The 20,453-nt window shown below is 34.9% G+C and overlaps 1 protein-coding gene across 5 annotated transcripts in view; it reads left to right on the top strand.

Annotated features, from left to right (window-relative positions):
• Window positions 1-20,453, top strand: part of CCDC7 (coiled-coil domain containing 7) — a 95,797-nt gene that overhangs the window by 70,773 nt on the left and 4,571 nt on the right. Inside the window, exons 13-17 of one of the 5 annotated variants that reach the window (XR_004229764.1) lie at window positions 1,128-1,225; window positions 9,943-10,018; window positions 14,247-14,286; window positions 18,305-18,370; window positions 19,084-19,102. Coding sequence is in view for 4 of the 5 variants with exons in the window: in XM_031939723.1 (XP_031795583.1) it covers window positions 1,128-1,225; window positions 9,943-10,018; window positions 15,316-15,576 (435 nt within the window). In the remaining variant the exon portion in view is untranslated. Of the gene's footprint in view, window positions 1-1,127; window positions 1,226-9,942; window positions 10,019-14,246; window positions 14,287-15,315; window positions 15,676-15,893; window positions 16,380-18,304; window positions 18,371-19,083; window positions 19,249-20,453 lie in introns of those variants that run through there. The other 4 variants (XM_003771835.4, XM_031939724.1, XM_031939726.1 and 1 more) reach the window with 4 other exon arrangements.

The following is a 20,453-nucleotide window of genomic DNA, read 5'->3' as shown; positions in this document are numbered from 1 at the left end:
GTATTTTTCATCAGTGAAGGGCATATTTACAGTATTAAAGTCCCAGCTTCATCATTGCATCCAAGTAAAGTTGTAGTTTACCAAACTAATTTTGTTATATGACTTCCTTGGAATACATGTAACTGTATATACAGTAAAATAGTACTATAACACACTTCACCATGTCACAGCTTCTATTATACAAAACATCAAATATTGTGCTCCTACAACATGCTTGCTCCTAGCAAGCCCATAACTAGAAATTTTGCTCTTGGGCAAATACTACAAACTATTCTATAGGCTAAGTGACATGAAAAGAACTCTCTGTATAAAGGGAGGAGTTGAGGAGGGAGGAGAATAGAATAGGATACCATCCGGTGTTGGGAAGACCCTAAGATCCCTTGGAGCCAGCCAATGCTTCCCAGAGGAAGTAGACTTTTGATAGCTGCCTTGGGTAACCAGGTCAGTTGTTTCTTCATATTTGGCATGTAAATAGTTTGATTACTGAGGGGTGAAGGTGGAGTGGTAACTCTCACAGTAAAATAGATGCTTTTAAGGAAAGGGCTGAAATTGCTTGGCCAAAGTCAGAGGAAAGTTGATTCAATTCTTTTCTGAAATTAATGCTGAGCTGAAGTAAGAAGCCTCACCCATGGATTGTTGGGAGTCAGAAAGGATCTTATGGACTACTTTTCTCATGTGCTTAGATTTACAGAGAAGAAAATATAAATTTAGAGTACGAAAGCAAGACCTAGAGTCCAGATTTCTTGAACTGACTTGTTAAAATTTGGCCTCTGTTCAAAAGACAGGGGTACTGATCCTTTACAAAGTAGTGACCCTCTAGATTAATCAGCAGATAATGAACAGAAGGAATCCTCAGTCCTCCTAGGTGTATCTTAGCTTCATATTCACCTTTATCCCTTTAGTTCATGGGAAAGTTTGAGTTGATTGAGTAGGTAAATAAAATAAAAGGTCCTTGAGAGAGACAGAAATGGACCTAGGAAGGAATGACTTTCCACTATTTCCTCCTTTTCTTCCAGCTTCATATTGAAATAAAAAACACAAAATGAAACAAAAATAACTTATCTCCTGATAATATCATATAAAGATTTGATATAACCTGTGATCATTCTGACTTTATCATTATTTAGCAATTGCTACAGAGAGAAAAGATACTCTTGGAGTTGCAAAGGAAAAAATCAGAAAAAGTTACATCTAGAGACTCACTTAGAAATGGAGATCTAGACAGGTAAGAAGCAAGGATATAAAAGGTAATTTTTAAAAAATGGATTCATATTGTTTCTATGCACTTTGTGTTCTAGCTGAACTCTACTATTATCTCACTTAACCATGAACTCTCATGATTATGTACCTTATTATTATTACCTAGACTCATATTATTACCTAGACTGAAATGTTCTCCCTATCTCTCTTGGCCCCACTCAATCCTTTAAAGCCTAATTCAAATGCCACCTCTTCTAGGAAGACCTCTCTGAACCTCTGGCTGGTATATACTCCTTCCTTACTAGATCTCATATAGATCGTAGGTTTGTAGCCTACAAATATACTTATCACATAATTTGTGATTGTTGTATGTGCTAGTAATTAGTATTTTTTATCTTCTCTGTCCCTTTCTTTCCACCCCAATGAGGGTGCAGATTCCCTGAGGGCAGTAATTTATGTAAACTGTATATCTTCCCAAGGGTCTTGTAGAGTACTCTAAGCACAATAGGTATTTTTAATGTTTTGTTTGATCACACATCAAGAATAGCTGCAAACATTTTTTAACCAAACTGTTTGTATTGGTATAGAGAACTTTCCTTGTATAAGGAAGTTCAGCACCTGACTTGGCAACTTAGTCTTAAATCAGGTGACAGGGTCATCTGGGAGTGATTTGATTTCATCAAAGTCACATAGCCAGTATGCTTCAGAGGCAAAAATTAGAATCCTGCCTCTTGACACATTATGCCATGCTGCCTCTTTATTGTACTGAGGCACTTGTAGCTCCTTTTTGAAAGGCATTTATTAAGTACTATCTCATAATAGGCAGTTAGGTGGTGTAGGGGAAAGTGTGCTCATCTTTCTGAGTTCAAATACAGCCTCAGATACTTAACCAGTAGTGTGACTCTGGGCAACTCATATTTGCCTCAGCTTTTTCATTTGTAAAATGAGCTGGGGAAGGAAATGGCAAACGATATCAGTATCTTTGCCAAGAAAATCCCAATAGTTATGAAGAGTCAGACATTATGAAAAAGCTGCTAACAGTTCATAAACTATGTATGATTTTATGTAGAAAGTAGATGCAAAATAATTTCAGAAGATGAAGTATGTACAAACTCTTGAGGAAAAATACATTTCTTCCTTTTTTCCCCCTTTTCCCTCTTTGCCTTGGCATTTCCAGATTTCTAGAATTCCATCTTGCATATAGTAGCTTTTAGTAGATATTTGCTGAATTGAATTGAATCTAAAGACTTGTCCTTATGTACCTATCACAGAGACAAGCATAGAATTAGTGCTCAATTTTTATTAATATTTGTGGATAGTTAAATGAAGGTGTTTCATCCTCTTATATGTTTAATTTCCTGTGAAGGAGATCTTTCTGAGAAAGAATAATTCAAAGAAAGAGTGAAACAGTCCTTTCCAAGTTGTTTTCTTTTTCTCATGTAAATCATTATCTTTATTGCTTTTCAATTTCCTTTGACTTCTTTCTTAATAGTATTTTCTTATACTTCACCATTGTTAGCTAAAAAGCCTCAGTTACTTCACCTCGTTGGCTTTAATTAAAAGAAAAGAAAAAGAAAAAAAAGAAAAAATCTTTGGGGAATATTGCCATCTTGTGGACCCTTAGAAAATTGTTACATAAATCCTTCCTACAACTTTGCTGAGAAATGATCATTCAGTCCCTGTTAGAATACTTCCAGTGACAGAAAAAATTATCATGAAGAAGATTGAGTTGGCAAAAGCAAAAAACAGTTTCTGTTCTTAATGCATCTCACAGTATGTCTAAAAGGAAGACACAACAAAGCAGATACTTATAATATACATATTTATGCATCTAGATCTCCCATTTCATCCAGGGCCCTCTCCAGTCTTTCTGCTCTGTATAGAGCGTATCTGGCCACTGAATCCAGATAGCTCTGGAGGAGAAAGTGAGGCAGGTGACTTTGCCCAGCCCTCCTTCACTCTAATCCAATTCACTTGCATGTCATGGTATCCCTCCCCTCCTCCCGGATATCATGGCCCTCTTTTAGAAGGAAGGTTAAACAACAACCTTACTGCATACACATATATACAACATGTGTATACAACCTATATATTTGTTGTCTTTATAACATGTATTCCTACAACACTAAACACATGTGTGTATATAACCATGCATGTATACACACTTATTTTATATATACACACAGTACACATCAGGAAGTTTTGTGTCTTGCCACACACTTTTTACATGTTGTCTTCACCGTTAAGCAATTCCCTAAGAGCAGAGATTGCTTTTTGCCTATTTTTGTAAAGGGAAACCTTTCTTGTAGAAGATAGGACATCAGATGAGACTTGAAGAAAGCCAGGAATGTTATGAGGCAAAGAACTTGAAGAGGGGAAGTGTGCTAAGGAGGGGGACAAATAACCAGTGAAGTACTTGGGATGAGAAGGTAGAATGCCCTGTATGCAGAACAACTAGGACAGCAGTGTTCCCGGATCATAGAGGAGGGAGAGCAAAGTGTAAGGAAGAAGACTTGAAAGCTAGATTGGAAGCAGGAGATGAAGGGCCTTCAAAGCTAAGCAGAGGATTGCTTATTTGATCCTGGAAGGAATAGGGAATCACTGGAGTTTATTGAATGGGAAAGGGTGATAGTCACAACTGGGCTACAGGAAAATATTTTGACACCTGAGTGGAGAATGAATTGAAGAGGGGAGAGATTTGAATTAGATCAACCAGTAGGTTATTGGAACTAGTATGAAGTGGTGACGACCTATACCAGACTGGTAGCAGTATCAGAGGAGATAAGGAGTATGTGAGAGAAATGAACTGAAAGAAGAATAGATAGGACTTCAGTTGACAATGTTGTAAGCCTGGGTAGGTACCTGGAAGAATGGTTATACATTAGCATTAGGGATGTTAGGAAGAGAAGAAAGCTTGGGAGGTGAAAGGTAAGTTCCATTTTGGACATGTTGAGTTTAAAATATCTTTGAGACATCCAGTTCAAGATGTCTAATTGGCAGTAAGAGATGTAAGACTGGAAATGATTCCATTTTCAGATAGCTCTAACTGTTGAACAATTTAATTCAATAAGCAATTACTGGATAACTTTGTACTAGTGACATAAAGATAAAAGTGATATTCTTTTCTTAAAGAAGTCTGCATTCTTCAATCCTTCTTTATACTGAGCTAAATCTTGGCCTCCTGAATCACTCCAGTTTTGTCCTCTGTCTTTAGACCTTCCAGCAACATAGAGGATCAAAGAATTTTTAAACTGTAGAGCTAGAATTTATATAACATTCTTAAGATTTGTGAAGACATTTAAAAAAATATTATCTCATTCAGTCCTTATAATGTTTACTATTCTCATAATAATGATGTTTATTGAATTTTAGGTAATGAGTCTGTCCTGAAAGATATGGAGGCATCCATTTGTGAACCTGATATGGCCAATAAATTAATTAATCAACACGTATTTATTAAATGCCTACTATGTGTCATGGAAGGTAGGTGCTATTATTATTCTCCGTGTTTTACGGATGAGGGTCACAAACCTAGTAAATATCTGAGGCTAGATTCAAACTTGGGTCTCCTGACTTCAGGCCTGTACTCTTTCTAGAGGATTACCTAACATAAAGATCATGTGTTTCAAACCATTCTTTAGACAGGTAAACAATGAGAAATATAAATGAGTTATTTGTCCAAGGTCACAGGGAAGAACAGAACCAAGGTTAGAACTCTAGTCTCTGGGTCAGAATCCACTGTTTTTTCCACTCCACTTGAAGGAGAATTCTACTGTACTCTTTGCAACACAAAGGAAACATGTTACTAAAACCAAAACAAAGAAGTTATAAGCCTTTTGACTGTGACTTATTTTATATTTTTATTCCCTGGGGTTAACATGGTAACTTTCAGATAATAGGCATTCATTATATAAGAGGCAGCTAGGTGGCACAAGAGATGGAGCCCTGAATTTGGAGTTAGAAAGGCCTGAATTAAAATATAGCCTCAGATACTAATGGTGTGATTCTTGGCAAGTTATTTAACTTTTGTCTCAGTTTCATCATTTGTAAAATGAGGATAATAACAGCACCTCCCAGGATTGCTATAAGGATTCATTGAGGTAATATTTGTAAAGAACTTTGCAAACCTTGAAGCATTTTTAAAATGCCATTTATTATTATTACCAATATATTAAGCATATATTAATATAATATACGGTGATATAAATTATAATTATAATATTGTTGATAGCTAGTGAGTCTGTCTTGAGGAATATGGAAGCAAACTTTTGTGAACCTGATATGATCAATCATTTAATCAGTCATCAAATATTTATCAAATGTGTACTACAGGCTAGGTATTTTGCTCGAAGCTAATGAGGTGTACTATATATATTCTTTGAGTAGATGAGGAGGAAGTAATGAACAGCCTGCCAAGATCCGTTAAATTTGTCTAGGACACTGAAGGGTTTGGAGGCCTAAGCACTAAAGAGTGTCTTAAATTTTTTTTTCCAAATAAAGATTGGAACATTGGAAGGAAAGTTTTATAAACAAATTAAAGGATATGTACATATAAGTTTATATATGTATTATAGTCACAGTGTAGATAGAAATACAGATCATATAAGTGTATATATATATATATGTGTGTGTGTGTGTGTGTATACATGTGTACATTCATGTATATACAGGCATATATATTTGTACAATATATGTGCCTTTCTAGTCACTATATCACATTGCCTCCTGATAAGCTGAATTTAAAAAAAAATAGATGGACACATAACCAGAGAAGAAAACGAAGTAATCGTCATAAGAAGGCTTTTTGTGGGAAAAAATGCAGAAAAAGCATTTTAAGAAGTTTGTGGAGCAAGAACAAGAAAGAGAAAAGGCTTGCAGATTGAGGCAGGCGGCATTTTTTTCCTCTCAAACTTTGTTGTTGTTCCATCATTTTCAGTTATGTCTGACTCTCTGTGGCTTTATCTGGGGTTTTCTTGCTAGAGACACTGGAGTGGTTTGTCATTTTTTTCTTCAGCTCATTTTACAGATGAGGAAACTGAGGCAAACCAGGTGACCTAGAGTCGCACAGCTAGGAAGTATCTGAGGCTGGATTTGAACTCGGGAGGAGTAGTTTTCCTGATTTCAGGCAGTACACTATTCACTTAGCCACCTTAACTGCCCTTTTCAAACTTTGGGGGTCACTTAATTACTGGATTATAGGTGGTTTGAAGAAAATTTTATAAAACTATATTAAGCATTTGCCTGTTGAAAATGTCCCTGAAAAAAATACAGCAGACTATGTAGAAATTGCTTCATAGAGAGTCTGTGTTGTCAAATAAAATAGGAGTTCTCTAATGTTGTTACTTGTGTGATAACACAAACCTAACACATCTGATGGCTTTTTTCTTAGTTCTCATCCTTCTTAACCTTTATGCAAAATTTAATATCATTGACTAGCCTCTCGAATACTCTCTCATCAGGGATTTCATGATTGTACATTCTCTTGGCTCTTTTATCCGTACTTCTCCCTTTTAGTTTCCTTTACTGATTTATCATCCATAAATGATAAATTCAGTCATGTTCAATTCTTTTGACCCCATTGAGGTTTTCTTGGTAAAGATGCTGGAGTGGTTTGCCATTTCTTTGTCCAGTTCATTTTGCAAATGAGAAAATCAAGACAAACAAGATTGTCTTGCCCACCATCACACAGCTAGTCAATATCTGAGGCCAGATTTTAAGTAAGGAAAATAAGTGTTCCTGAATACAGGCTAGATACTTCTATCCACTTCACCACCTAGCTGTCTCTTTTCTCTCTCTATCCTCTATTATATTTCTCTAACTATAGATTTCCTTAGGGTTCTTTCTTGGGTTCTCTTTTCTCTTCCTTCCTTTCCTCTTTTCCTTTCTCCCTCCCTTTTCCTCTCTTCCTCCTTCCCTCCCTCCTTCTCTGTCTCTGTCTCTGTTTCTCTGTCTTTCTCTCTGTCTCTGTCTCTGTCTCCTTCTCCTCTCTCCTCCAGATTCCAATGTGGTTAAGTATCTCTATCCAGACAATTTCTACATCTGTCCAACTACAGGCTCTCTCCCATAACCAATCATCTATTGGATATTGGAAATTGGAATTTTCATAGATATTTCAAATGCATATCCAAAGCAAAAGAATTTAACTTCCCCTTATTCCCAACCCATTCCTCTACCAAACTTGCCTCTCTTTCTTGAGAATTAACTACCAACCTTATGGGATCACAAGTTTGTCACATTCTCGTTATCTTTGATTCCTCACTCTCCTTAATCCAGAATTTGAGTTAGTTGCCATATCCTTATATTTTAATCTCCATGTCTCTCATATGTTACATTTTCTTCAAGGAGACAGTTACCATCCTTGTTCTCCACTTCCATCACCTCTTATCTATACTATTATGGTAGATTCCTAATTGTTCTCTTGTCTTTAGTATCTTCCCTTTTCAATCCATTTTCCATTCAGTAACCAGTACTTTTTTTCCCTTTAGTACAGATTTGACCATGTTGTTTCCTTGCTCCTTATAGGAAGCTCACTGTTTAGTATTTAAAGCCTGTCACAGTCTGATCTCAACCTATTATTACAGTCTCATTACTCTATTGTCTAGTAAAATTGATGTACTTGGTTCTTCTCACACTTAATACTTTGTCTTCTGTTTCCTTATAGCTTTTGCACTGGCATGCATCCTTTTGTCTTTTTTTTTTTTAATCCCCTTTTTTCTTTCTTATTTGGTTCTTTTTTCTCCTTACACAGCTTTGCATTTCTCTGTGATCTCTTTCTGTCATACCTTTTTGTCACTCTCTTTCTGTCTTTCATAAAAGAAACAAGTACAGATTTCAAAAGTAATGGTTAAGTACCACATCATCTAATTTGTCTCCTGAGGAACTTGTATGTGAGCCAAAAGAAGTAACAGAACTAAACATGAAACAACTGATTGGTTTAATATTAGAAAAGAAGTATGACGAAGCTATATATTGTCATTTTGTTTAACATATATGCACAGTACATGGTAGATGAATCTAACATTGAGTAGTACAATGTAACTATGAAGCAAAAGTTAGAATTACTGGAAAAAATATAAACAGTCTTAGATATTCAGATGATACCACTTTTATAGCATAAAATGAAGGAGGAATTAAGAAGCCTCTTGATGAGATGAAAGAGGAGAGTATAAAAAGCTTGCTTGAAGCTTAACCATAAAACAAAAATAAAAAACCCAAGATCTTGGCAACTGGTTCTAACATTTCCTAGGATATAGAAGGAGAAGAAATGGAAGTAGCATCAAGTTTTATATTCTTGGCCTCAAAGATCACTGCAGATGGTGATTGCAACCATGAAATTAAAAGATGCTTGCTCCTTGGAAGGAAAACTATGGCAAATCTGGACAGCACTCTAAAAACAGAGATATCACCTTGCCTACAAAGTCAAAGGTATGGAATAGTAATGTATGACTGTGAGAATTGGGACTGGACTATAAGGAAAGTTGAGAGCTATAGAATTATCACTTTTGAATTGTGGTCCTAGAGAAGACTTAAAGAAATTAATTCAGGCTGTTCACCAGAAGGTCAAATACTGAAGGTGAAGCTTACATATTCTGGCCACATAATGACAAGATAGGACTGAAAAGACCCTGAATTTGGGAAAGATTGAAGTCAAAAGGAAAAAGGAATGGCAGAGGATGAGATGGATAGTATCATGGAAATAATGAACATGGACCTGGAGAGACTTTGAGAGATAGTGGAGGATACGAAGAAGGAGCTGGATGTTATGCTGTAGTCCATGGAGTCACACAGAGTCAAATATGACTGAACAACTAAATAACACTACAACAAAAATGGTTAAGAAATTTCCACACTTCTTATACGAAAACAAAAATTAAGAATTGGTGCGTGGCTCATAAATTTTTTCAAACTATTTAAAAGCTATTTATATCATACACATTTTCATTATTGATTTCATAATTTTCAACAATGGTTAATCTCAAATTCAGTACTGCAAAAATTTCTGATTTCACTCATTTGAATACCCCTCTTTTTTTCTATGTTCTCAGTTTGGGGTCTTGTAAGTTTTCAGTGCTGCCAAAGTGGTATAACCCAGGATGAGGCCTATTATCTGCCCTTGTAATCAGACCTCTGTAAGTTTCTGACCCAGGTTTGGCTTGTGCATAGTCATATTTCAATAGAAGCTACTGGACTCAGTTACTGTTAGTCCACTGGCAGGTTCTACAGGTTCAGTGACTAAACTTGGGTTTTCTTGTAGTCTAGTCTGCCATATTTATTCCACTGCAGGTGTACACATTGGACTAATGGCTAGAACTGAATCAGGCTTTGTTCTCAGGCTTAGGGCAACAGGGCTACATTTTCATAGTTCTGTGCTCTTATAATTAGGCCCTGAGCTTGTTCTTGATCTTTCCTCTCTGCTTTCAAGCTCAAGTGTCCCCAGAGCTTAGCATCATTCTTGGTCCTTAGTAGACATTTAACAAATATTTATTTTCATGAATTGAATGAATGGCTACCAATATATACAAAGATATAATATTTGAATAGAGTAAAAAATAAGAAATTGAATACCATGTAATTATAATGACCAATATTGTACAACTGATCTAATAAAGATATAATTTTGATTAGTAAGCATTATTTTAAAATGTCAGTTTATACATTGACATTTAAATGTTTTCACTTTATTTAAATCTTTGTCTAAAAAATAAAAGCAAAATGATTATTTAAAAATAATTATAATTATAGCTTTTCGAAGAGATCTTCTATTATTTTAACAAGTGCCGATGCTGCTAAATTAAAGGAAGAACTACTTCAAGCTCAGGTAATAAATACTCACTTTTGTATTGTTTCTCTGCTTTCAGAACATACAATGTGACTTTTTTCAGTTTTATAAAAGCATGCTTCCTTAATTATGTTTAGTTTAAGGAGATGTTTAAATGTTTTGCATTCATTTCTTTCACCTATCAGTTGATGAGTGAACTGAGGTGTTCTAGAAATATTTTCAGTGACAGCTGGAAATGAATCATGAGTGATTTATCAAGTAGTTAAATCACATGCAGATAATATACTTTGTTTTTAAAAAATATTTACTTTTGTAGTCGCCTTACTGAAAAAAGCTGTATGAATTAAAAATCAAATAATATATTACATATCTATATATGACATATATATAAATATAATAAAAATTTGGAATGCTTGTTTTTGTACTGGTGTTGGGGGACAATTCTTTAAGCTAATTTTGTTTTATAAAGGACTTTTTACGTTTCAGCATATTTTGATGACTATTAGCAAAGCTTCTACACACTTTTTTTTGGAAATACAACTTTAAATTTTAGAAATTGTGATGTTCACAAAAATTACATTTGGCTTACAAAATTTATTTTATTAGTCCTAATCCTAAGTATCAGTGCTGTTCCCTTTGTGGTCAGTGGTGGTCATATTCTTTTGCTGCTGATAACTGTATTGATAGGTATTTGGTTTACCACAAATGCAGTCAAGTGCTAAAGAATTTCCTATAGAAACAGAATTAAAAATTAAATGGAAAAAGCAAACTATGTTAATTTGTTTTAGTTGTGCACATGATTTTTATTAAATTTACGTTAGCTTTAAAGCTATAGATATCTGACTGAAATAGGGGTGTTTTCAGTGTTTCATTATATTGTAAAACAATAATATGATTGCATTATAAAGCTTATGTAAAGTATAAATTTGCAGGAACAAAAATACAGGATGGGCAGAGCACAATTAGTACAAGAGTTGATTATTTGGATGACATATAAGATGAGAAAATATTTTAAAGGTAGATTGTGCAGGGTTTAAGTGTCCAGACAATGAGTTTATACTTTATTCAGCAGGGAGTAATAGTGATTTCAAACTCAAAAAGAAACAGAGACCACTAAACCATATGAAACCCTACAAACTTCATTTTTACTTAGAAAACCATACATTGAGAGTATCCATGTTCAGTTGTGTTTTTATTTTGTTAAAATAGTTACCAATTACATTTTAATTTGGGCAGTATTTAGGCCAAATTGGCTTTCAATGTGTTTGATTCCTCTGGAGTAGAACACCAACGAAGGCTTTTGAAGGAGAACATGATCCTAGTGAAGTTATTAGTGATTATTAGAAGCCTTATTTGTGCAGTAGTGTGATGGCTGAATTGTAGAGACTGGCATCAGAAAACCTAATTACATGGCTGTTGCAAGAGTTTAGATGAAAAGTAATGAGAACTACATTGGGAGTGGAAAGGAAAGGACAGAAGGAAGAGATAATATATAGGTAGAATTAAGTGAATGTAGGAAATCTTTGATGAAGTAGGAACTTTCAAAGATGATTCTAAATGTCATCAATTTGGGTGACTGCTTGGAAGGATGATGGTATCAACATTTTTTGTTAATAAATATTGTGGAGGGCACGTATTGGAGGTGGGTGTAGAGGGAGAGAAATGATGAATTTGGTTTTGAATATTTTGAGTTTGAGGGATGAAATATATAAGTGAAGATTTCAGAAAGTTGGGAATATGATAGCAGAACTCTTGGAATATATTGGAACTGAAAAAATACTATAGGGAGTCATACACATAGTGTGCTAATACAATATTTAACATTGAGTAGATAATTGAAGGAAAGAATACTGAGACAAAGAGAAGGCCATGCATAAAACATTGGGGGTTGCCCATGTTGGAGAAGGGTTATTGTTGTTTTCAGTCATGTCTGATTCTTGTGACCCATTTGTTTTTTGGGGGGTGGGAGGTTGGTGATATTTTTCTTTTGGTCAAAGATGTTAGAGTAATTTTTCCTTCTTCAGTTCATTTTGCAGATGAAAAATCTGAGCAGAATTAAGTATCTTGCCCATGGTCACACAGCTAGCTAGTAAGTGTCTGAGGCTAGATTTGAACTCGGGAAGATGAAATGTTCTAACTTCAGGACTGGCAGAGAGAAGAGAGGACAGTTATAGGGTTGTAGGACCACTAAAATCAAGAGAAAAGAAAATATTAAGATGGAGAAGAGTACTCAAAAATGTTGTTCTACAGAAAGATCCAGGAAGATGAGAATGAAAAACAAAACTGCCATTTGTCAACAAGATCATTAATGTTCTTGTTTCAAAATGGAAATGGATCCCTAATAAATACCTATTGACTTAGAAACCCATGAATTAACATTAGTTTTATTTATTTGCTTACACTTTAATTTGATCCTGGTGCATTTGGGAATTTTGAAGATCACACGAAGTCCTCAGAGTATGTTTGACATCTCTGTTGTAGTTCATCCACTGGACATTGTGGTGTTTAGGGTGTACTAGGGAGGATTAGCACCTCTGATAGAGGGCTTGTCAAACCCTTCTCGGAGCTGTTTCTTCACTTTTGATGTCCACCTGTCACCCAACTCCTGCCTGTGGCTCTAGGAAGCTGTTATATGCTATTGGCTACACTCCTTATCAGCAGACAGGCTAAACCAGGTTGAGAGCAACTGGCAGAGCTCAAACCCAGCAGTGAATTAGGGGAATATCTACCCCAAGCATGTGAAAATTTCTCTTGGCAGAATGAGAGATGAGAACAATTTGTTTCAACCAACTGAAGCAGGTGCTGTGGAATACTTAGACATCAAAGACACCAAGGTCATCCACTGCTTTCTAGATCATTTTCAGTCATCATGACTTTAATCTTGCCACTGGACTTTAAGGACTCTCGAAGGTAGAGTGAAGCTGATGACTTTGTGCAACTTTGCTTCACTTAAATCTAATTAGCACAGACATCAGCACACCATCAGGACACTACCCCATGAATAGTGAACAAATACTTTTGTCCTATTAAGGATTTCATTTATGAGACACTATGATTGTGGAACCATCAGAGAAAAACTCAAAGGATGAAAAATTACAATTATCTACACTACAATATACAGTTGTTTATTCTTTGTTTTTTGAAGAGGATGGTGACATCACTGGGTGATGTCTTGACTTGTGTGTGAATTTGATTTAAGTGAGGCAAAGATGCACAAAATCGTCAGCCTGACTGTCTCTTCCAACTTTATCAAAGTTCAATGGTAAAACAAAAGTCAGAATGACCGACAGTGGCCCAGGATGTAATGGATGATCTTTGGCATCTTGAAAATAATTTTTATTAATCTGAAAGGCCATGGCTGTTTTATAGAATTCAAATTGTATCGCAGGGAGATATGTGCTATCCTAGTTATGTCTGAAATATTAGACTGACTATTCATGATTAAACTTGATGGGAACTGAAATATTATTTAACTGGAACTAAATATCTGGCATTAGTAGTATGGTACATGGTTTGTGCATGTAATAATGCGATCTTGATTCATGGCACATGATGAGTTCACTTTTTTTTGACTGGGATAAACTTTGGGGCCAGGGACTCTGTAAGGACCTGGGTCTCTGGACTAGTCAATGATAATAATTGTGTTGCTGTATTGAGACCCTTGATTCTAAATTGATGACACAATCTCAGATTATGTGAAGTTAAGATTGCCATTTTTTGGATGGAGAATTGTTTGGATGTGCCAAACACACTTTTGTGTGTTTGATTATTGCCAGGGAGTCAGAGTACCACTGGTGATAAAGGCAATAAAGGATTGACTGTTAAATGTAGCAGACTCTTTGTGCTGCTAAACACTGTAATCTAAACAAAACGTGATATTTTGAATACTCCCTATAATACATAGTTTCTACAGAGTTAGTCTATACTGCATAAGAAAGCTTTCCTAGAAAATGGGTAGAATTATTAAGTTATAAGTTGAGTAAAGTTAGATTTTCTTCATGGTCAACTTCTCAGGTTTATAGAGGGAAGTTCTGAGTGAAGAAGGTGGATTATTTCCATTGCTATGTGATAGTAACAAGGTTAGCTTGAGAAAAGAATCTTAGCTACAAAAAAAAAAATTGAGTCTAGCAATGTCTACAAATAAATGACTCAACAATTGGTCAATTAAAGCTCCACTAGTAGTTTAAAAGGTTTGTTTAGCCCAAACCCTTAGATAAAAAGAAGGTGGCTCCCTCATCTTAAATCCTATTTTCTCTTCCTTCAACAGATCCTCATCTATCAGGGAGATAGGTGATATCGTGGATAAGGTATTGGACTTGGAATTAGGAAAACTGAAGTTCAAATCATTGCTCAGACACAAAATGTAAAACTCTGGACAAGTCACTTCATTTCTCGATAAAAAAGAAATAATAATAGTATCTACCTCACATGGTTGTAGTGAGGATCAAATAATAGAAGAATGTAAAGTGCTCTGCACACCTTAAAGTCTATATAAATGCTAGCTATTATTAACTCAAGAAAACCACATTAAAGAACTGATGTTGTTATAAGATATAAATGACCTGATTTCTAAAATCATACCTATCTTAGAAATGCTTTAGATCAACAAAAGGCTGTATATTTGTTGTTTGAGTAGCATTATGCCTAAGGTTGGAGACTTTTATCACCAGAGATTTGACCACGAGCAGATTAATATTGTTCAGTTTTGAGTGCTATATTTTAGGAAAGACATGAATAAGCTTGGGTGTCACAAACGAGAGTAAGAATGATGAAAGTCTTTGAGATCATGTCATATGTTATACATAGAAATGGCTAGATAAATAGATACATATACACACATATACCCTTCACAAAAAGGATATTTAGAGGTAATTCTATAATTATCTTCACATATCTGAAATGTGTCATGGAAAAGAGAGATGAGTTTTTATTTTCTTTGTGCTTAAAGGGCAGAACTAGGAATAATGAGTGAAATCTATGAAGAGATAACATTAGATCTGATGTTGAGTGAGGACCAAAATGATATCATTAGGTTGAAGTCAAGACACAGTGTGTGTGACTAGTTCATCAGACCAGTAGGAGCTTGGAAGGTTCTAGCACAGATCAGCATAAATAGTCCTGATGAATATTTGGAATAAAGATGTTTCTAAATGTGTGCATCTCGTGTTTCATTTGAGCTACAACAATACTTCACTCAGAGTACAGCACCTTCTCTGATGTGGACCCATTATTCTGGATAGTCATTTTCGGGTCTACTCAATTTTGTGTTGTTGCTAAGCTATGCACATTCCATATAATGATGGTAAATGGAATAATTTTATTTGACGATTTTCCAGGTGAAGGATCAGCCTAATAAAGAGAACTCTGGCAAGAATCTTGTCAGCAATAACGTAAGAGAAAGACCCCTCTATGATTTTTACAGGACTATCTGTTTCCTTAATTTTATAGAGATGGACAGAGGCATCCTTGAACTTCTTGGGGGGGTAATCATCAAAAAAGTTTTTGTACATGTTTTATGGGCTTCTCTGGGAAGCAGTATACACTCTCCCCTCCCCCCCAGCCTTCAGGTAAAGACTGAGATATGTCATATGTTTTAGATTTAAGCAGAGTCATACTCCATGGTAGCTGAGATCGTCCTCACCTTTGGGATTTTGAAATTCTGTGAATTTGCCTCTGGCTGACTGCCCCTATGCCTGGAACACTGTCCTCCTTCTCCTCCTGGATTCTCTGGCTTCTTTTAAGTTCTAACTAAAATTTTTTCTTTTATATGAAGCCTTTCCCTCACTCTCTTAATTCTTTTCCCCTGTTACTTATTCCCTAGCCTGTCTGTAGCTTTTTTTGTACATATTTCTTTGCATATTGTCTGACAATGGAAAGAAAAGTCTCAAAATTTGTTCTTTCTCCTGTTCTTAAGGTGGCCAAAAGCTTGTGGGTTTTGGCAATGAAGAAATATCTAGGATAATGGAAGTGTTAATAAGGGAATAGATATGAAATAAATTCTGAAAGAAAAGTTAATAGAATTTGGTGAGTGAAGGGGAAGATCTTTAAGGTTTACTTGTAATGAAATCAGTAATGTTATCAACAAAGACGAAACAATTGGAAGAAGAGAGTTATTTGAGGGTGAATTTCTTACTACATTATTTCATTGGCTACTGTGGATGTAACCCAAATCCAGAAGACTAAGTTGGGTAATGGAATCAAAACGCAGAAAAGTAGCAACTATCACTCATTCACCTAATAAAGGTACCAGACTTTGAGGTTTTCTGTATCCAAACTATAAAAGCTGAACAGTTCTAGATTTCTGGGTGGATGTTTCTAAACTTGCTCTTATATTTCAGAGCTGATGGTAAAAACAGAATGGAGACTGAGAGAACAGAGAACTACATGAGATCTCTGTGACAGAGCAATGAAATTGGGGTTTGGTTAATCAGGTTTTCCTGAATTGTGTTTCTCTTGGAGAAAAGACATTTAATGAACTTCACTGTAAATTGTTAACAGTATTAAAGAAAAGCATATACTAGAGAGTTTGGCTTGATATGTTGATAACATTGTACACAGCAAGACTCAAAACCATTCTGCTAAGAGTCTCTTCAATGGTGAATAATTTCTCAGTGTTTCATTCCTATTTGAGGGGGAGGGTTGGTGACAGTTTGGGAGAAGAAAGAACTTATTCTTTTGGCTTATATCTTTGAAAGAGGAAATTCTCAATTCTAAATTCTTTTCAAGAAAAAAAAATTCCTGTAACAGAAAGATTTTAGGAAGCTGATGTGTAGAAAGGAGCTAGTGCCGTGATCATATCCCTCTGCTTAGTTTTCCATAGTAAAGATTTTGGGGAATTCTCCCTTGGGTGAGATCTGGGACTCTCTTTTTTGGTTGAAGAGAGAGAGCTTGCTTTCAAGAAGAAAGTTCATTTACTCTTCATATTCTCTTATCTGCATAACTTCTCTGATTTCTTTTTGCTATCAGCTTGAATAAATGGATTAAGTTGCTACTTGTTTTGGTGAAACTAGCATTTGGTGGGAAGCCTTTAGATATAGCTTGGCATGACAAATCTGGAAATATTTTTTAGAAGAATTGCATATGTTTAACCTATATTAGATTGTTTGCTGCCTTGGGAGAGGGGGAGGAGGGACAAGAAGGAGAAAAATTTGGAACACAAGGTTTTGCAAAGGTCAATGTTGAAAACTATCTTTGCATGTATTTGGAAAAATAAAATACTATAAAAAAAAGATAGTTTTGTGTCTCCATTAGCTTTGCGGCTCCATTAATAAGATAACAAGTGAAAGACTTAGATACTTTGATCAATATAATGATCCAAGACAATTTTGAAAGACTTGTGATAAGAAATGCTTATCTGCCTCCAGAGAGAGAATTGATGGGAGTCTGAGTACAGATTGAAGCATAGGCTTTTTTTCACTTTTTAATTTTTTCTTGTTTTATTTTAGTTGCAATATAGCTAATATGGAAATGTTTTACATGATTTCACATATATAATTGAGGTCATGTTTCTTCTCAATGAGCTGGGAAGGGATGGGAAGGAGATAATTCAGAATTCAAATTTTTTAAAAAGGATGTTAAAAGTATATAACAAACTTGCTTTTAAAAGAGATAGTCATATTAGCAGTATTTATGGGAAATAGCTCTCATTCTATCCTGGTTCTTCCTCTGCAAGTAGTACAGAATGGTTAGCCTTGTGGTCTCGCTTTCTGGCTCTCTGTTTGATATAGGAATCAAAGTCTTTCTGGAGAAGAATGCCTTAAAGAGAATATAGAAATATCAATACTTCCCTATGAGCCCCTTTGAAATGGACTCTTATGGATACACATAATCTTCCATTGACAGTACCTCTGAGTGAGAGATGAAGTGATTTGCCTGAGGTCATTCAGTGTCTAAGGAGAGATCTCGACTTGGCTTTTTTTGGTGGTGGTGGTTGTTTGCTTGTCCCTTGATGTTTGTATAGAATTAAGTTTCAAACAGCAAGGCAGTGGTGTGATGAGTTCTTGTCAGTGTGGCAATAGTCATTTCTCGGATAGATATTTTAAGGTCACCTCTCCTGATGCTTTCAAGTCAACATTATTACAATTAAGTCATGTCACCAAAACTTTCTGTAATAGTTAAGGACTATAATTCTTATTTTAGCTTTAAAATATAGTAATTATGATATTTTTAATGAATTAAAAAAATAAAATGGTCAATTAAAGAACAATAGGATAATTAAAATTTTCTCATATCTAAAAATAAGAAAAATAATGTTTTTAAGCATTCTAAAGTAAGTATGAGCATACAGAAGAAAAATAAAATAAATATTTTCTTATTATTTTATAGAAAGTAGTAATTTCTCTGGAAAATGAGAAGGCATTTCTTCAGGAACAATTGAAAGATGCTTTAGAGGTAAAGGACTTTAATACAGTGTGCAAATTGTCTATAAAGTGATTTTAATTGGCATATCTTTTGCCCCAGACAGAAAGATCTTATTCTATTTCTTAATGACTATATTTTTGAAAATTGCATTTCTCTCTCTCTCTCTCTCTCTCTTTCTCTCTCTCTCTCTCTTCTCTTCCCTCTCTCTCCTTCTCCCTCTCCCCAATATCAGTTAATTTTCCATATTACTTTTCCTTTCTATCTTGATAGAATTGAGCTCACTTTTTCTGGTGCAAATCTTTTCTCTTTCATAATTCATTGGAATTATTTGTAGGCCTAGTAATAAACAAATGCTCATTTACTTCGGGAACATGTCAATTGTATTGATGATAGAAGCAAAAGATTCATATCTGCTACCCTAAATATTCCTTGGTTAAGATAACCTTGGCAAATTAATCAACTGCATTGTTGCAAATCATTCTTATTAATGCTGGTAGGGAACAAGCCCTAGGAACCAATTTATGAACTTCTTTCTCTTTGTTTTTATTTTTACATTTTTGATAGTTAAATAAAAAAGTATTTTCAGATAGCTCATAGAAAATGACCGTGTTTTCAAGGCAAATGTGAACTTCTAAAATCCAAGTTTGAAGTGGATGGGCATGATGAGATTGAGACACGTCTTAGATAGAGTGGAAGAACTGAACAAAAAACTTGGCTAATAATTGTTAACTATTTTTGAACAGGAACTTGAAAAAACTAAGAAAGAACTTGAACAATCAAATGCCTATATTCAAAAAAGCAGTACACAAGATAATGAAAGCATAAGTTCTAAAAAACTCAAGAAAGGTAAAAAAGGGAAAGAAGAGTCAAAAAAAGATAAAAAACCAAAACCAACAAAAACACCGCAGGTACAGGAAAAACTGTGTTTTCGTATTACTGTATACTTTATTCTTAATTATTCTGTTTTATCTTTATGTTCCTAATTTTATCCTTACTACTGCCTGTTTTCCTGTGAGAATTTCAAATTTTAAATATCTACAGGCCAATGAAATCATTTAAGAACTATGAGTTCCCTGATCTCAAGTGAATCTCTAAACCAGGAGTCTTCCAACTTTTTTATAACATTAATAAAATATTCTTAAATGTGAACTATATATTTACCTATTATATGTATGAGCCATTGTATTAATAATTATATAAAATGGAATTATACAAAAATTAAGAGAATGAGATAAAAATGAAATAATATTTGATCCTAGATCAATAAATAAATAGAACATGTCAAAATTAGAAGAAAAGAAAGAAACTAGTAAAAGGGAATTGTGTCTAACTGATAAAAAATGGGTCTTTCTGTAGAGAACAAGAACTCTGGAGAAGTATACTTGAAACAAGGTGTTAACTCAGTGGAATTGATGAGATAATGGTTCTCTAGTTCACACATATTCAGTATACTGTAATGATGTAATTATAATAGGGTATTTAAACTGGGGACAAAGTCAGGCTCAGAGGGAGACTGGTTGAGACTGTCAGACTGATGGAGGAGACTGGGTCAGACTATGACAGACACAGACTGTGTAAGAGATACTAAAGACTTTGGACTCTATTCTTGTCCATTCTCATGATGTCTATCCTGCTAAGACCAAGGCCCTTCTGGAGGACCTCCATAAAGCTAGTCCAGACATTACATCTTTCCCGAATTGATAAATGGTCAAAGGGTATAAATAAACAGTTTTTAAAAGAATAAATAATTGGCAAGAGCCTTTTTAAAAGGTATTTTAAGAAAGCAGATACCCTCAGACATAGGACCATCAATAATACTGAGGTGTGGGTTGGGAGAAAAACTTTCATGTTTTCTCCCTATCCTTGTACTTGCCCATCTTGTTCCGTTAAGAATCTTGGTAATGAGGCCTGTCATTTTCAGTAAGAGATACCTCAGAAGTCAAGATATTTAGAGCAAATAGTAGAGACACTCATAGTAGTTAGTGGGATAGAGACTTGGGCCTCTCCATCAGAGACTTCATCCTAGCTTATGGTGAGTATTCCTTATACCTTTCAATACATGATAATTAATTTAAGAAATAAAATATTAGCAGAAAGGCTATATTAAAGGAGA

This window comes from Sarcophilus harrisii, chromosome 5 (assembly GCF_902635505.1).
Source record: "Sarcophilus harrisii chromosome 5, mSarHar1.11, whole genome shotgun sequence".
Classification (NCBI taxonomy): Eukaryota; Metazoa; Chordata; class Mammalia; order Dasyuromorphia; family Dasyuridae; genus Sarcophilus; species Sarcophilus harrisii.
This window is presented reverse-complemented; position numbering and strand designations above follow the sequence as displayed.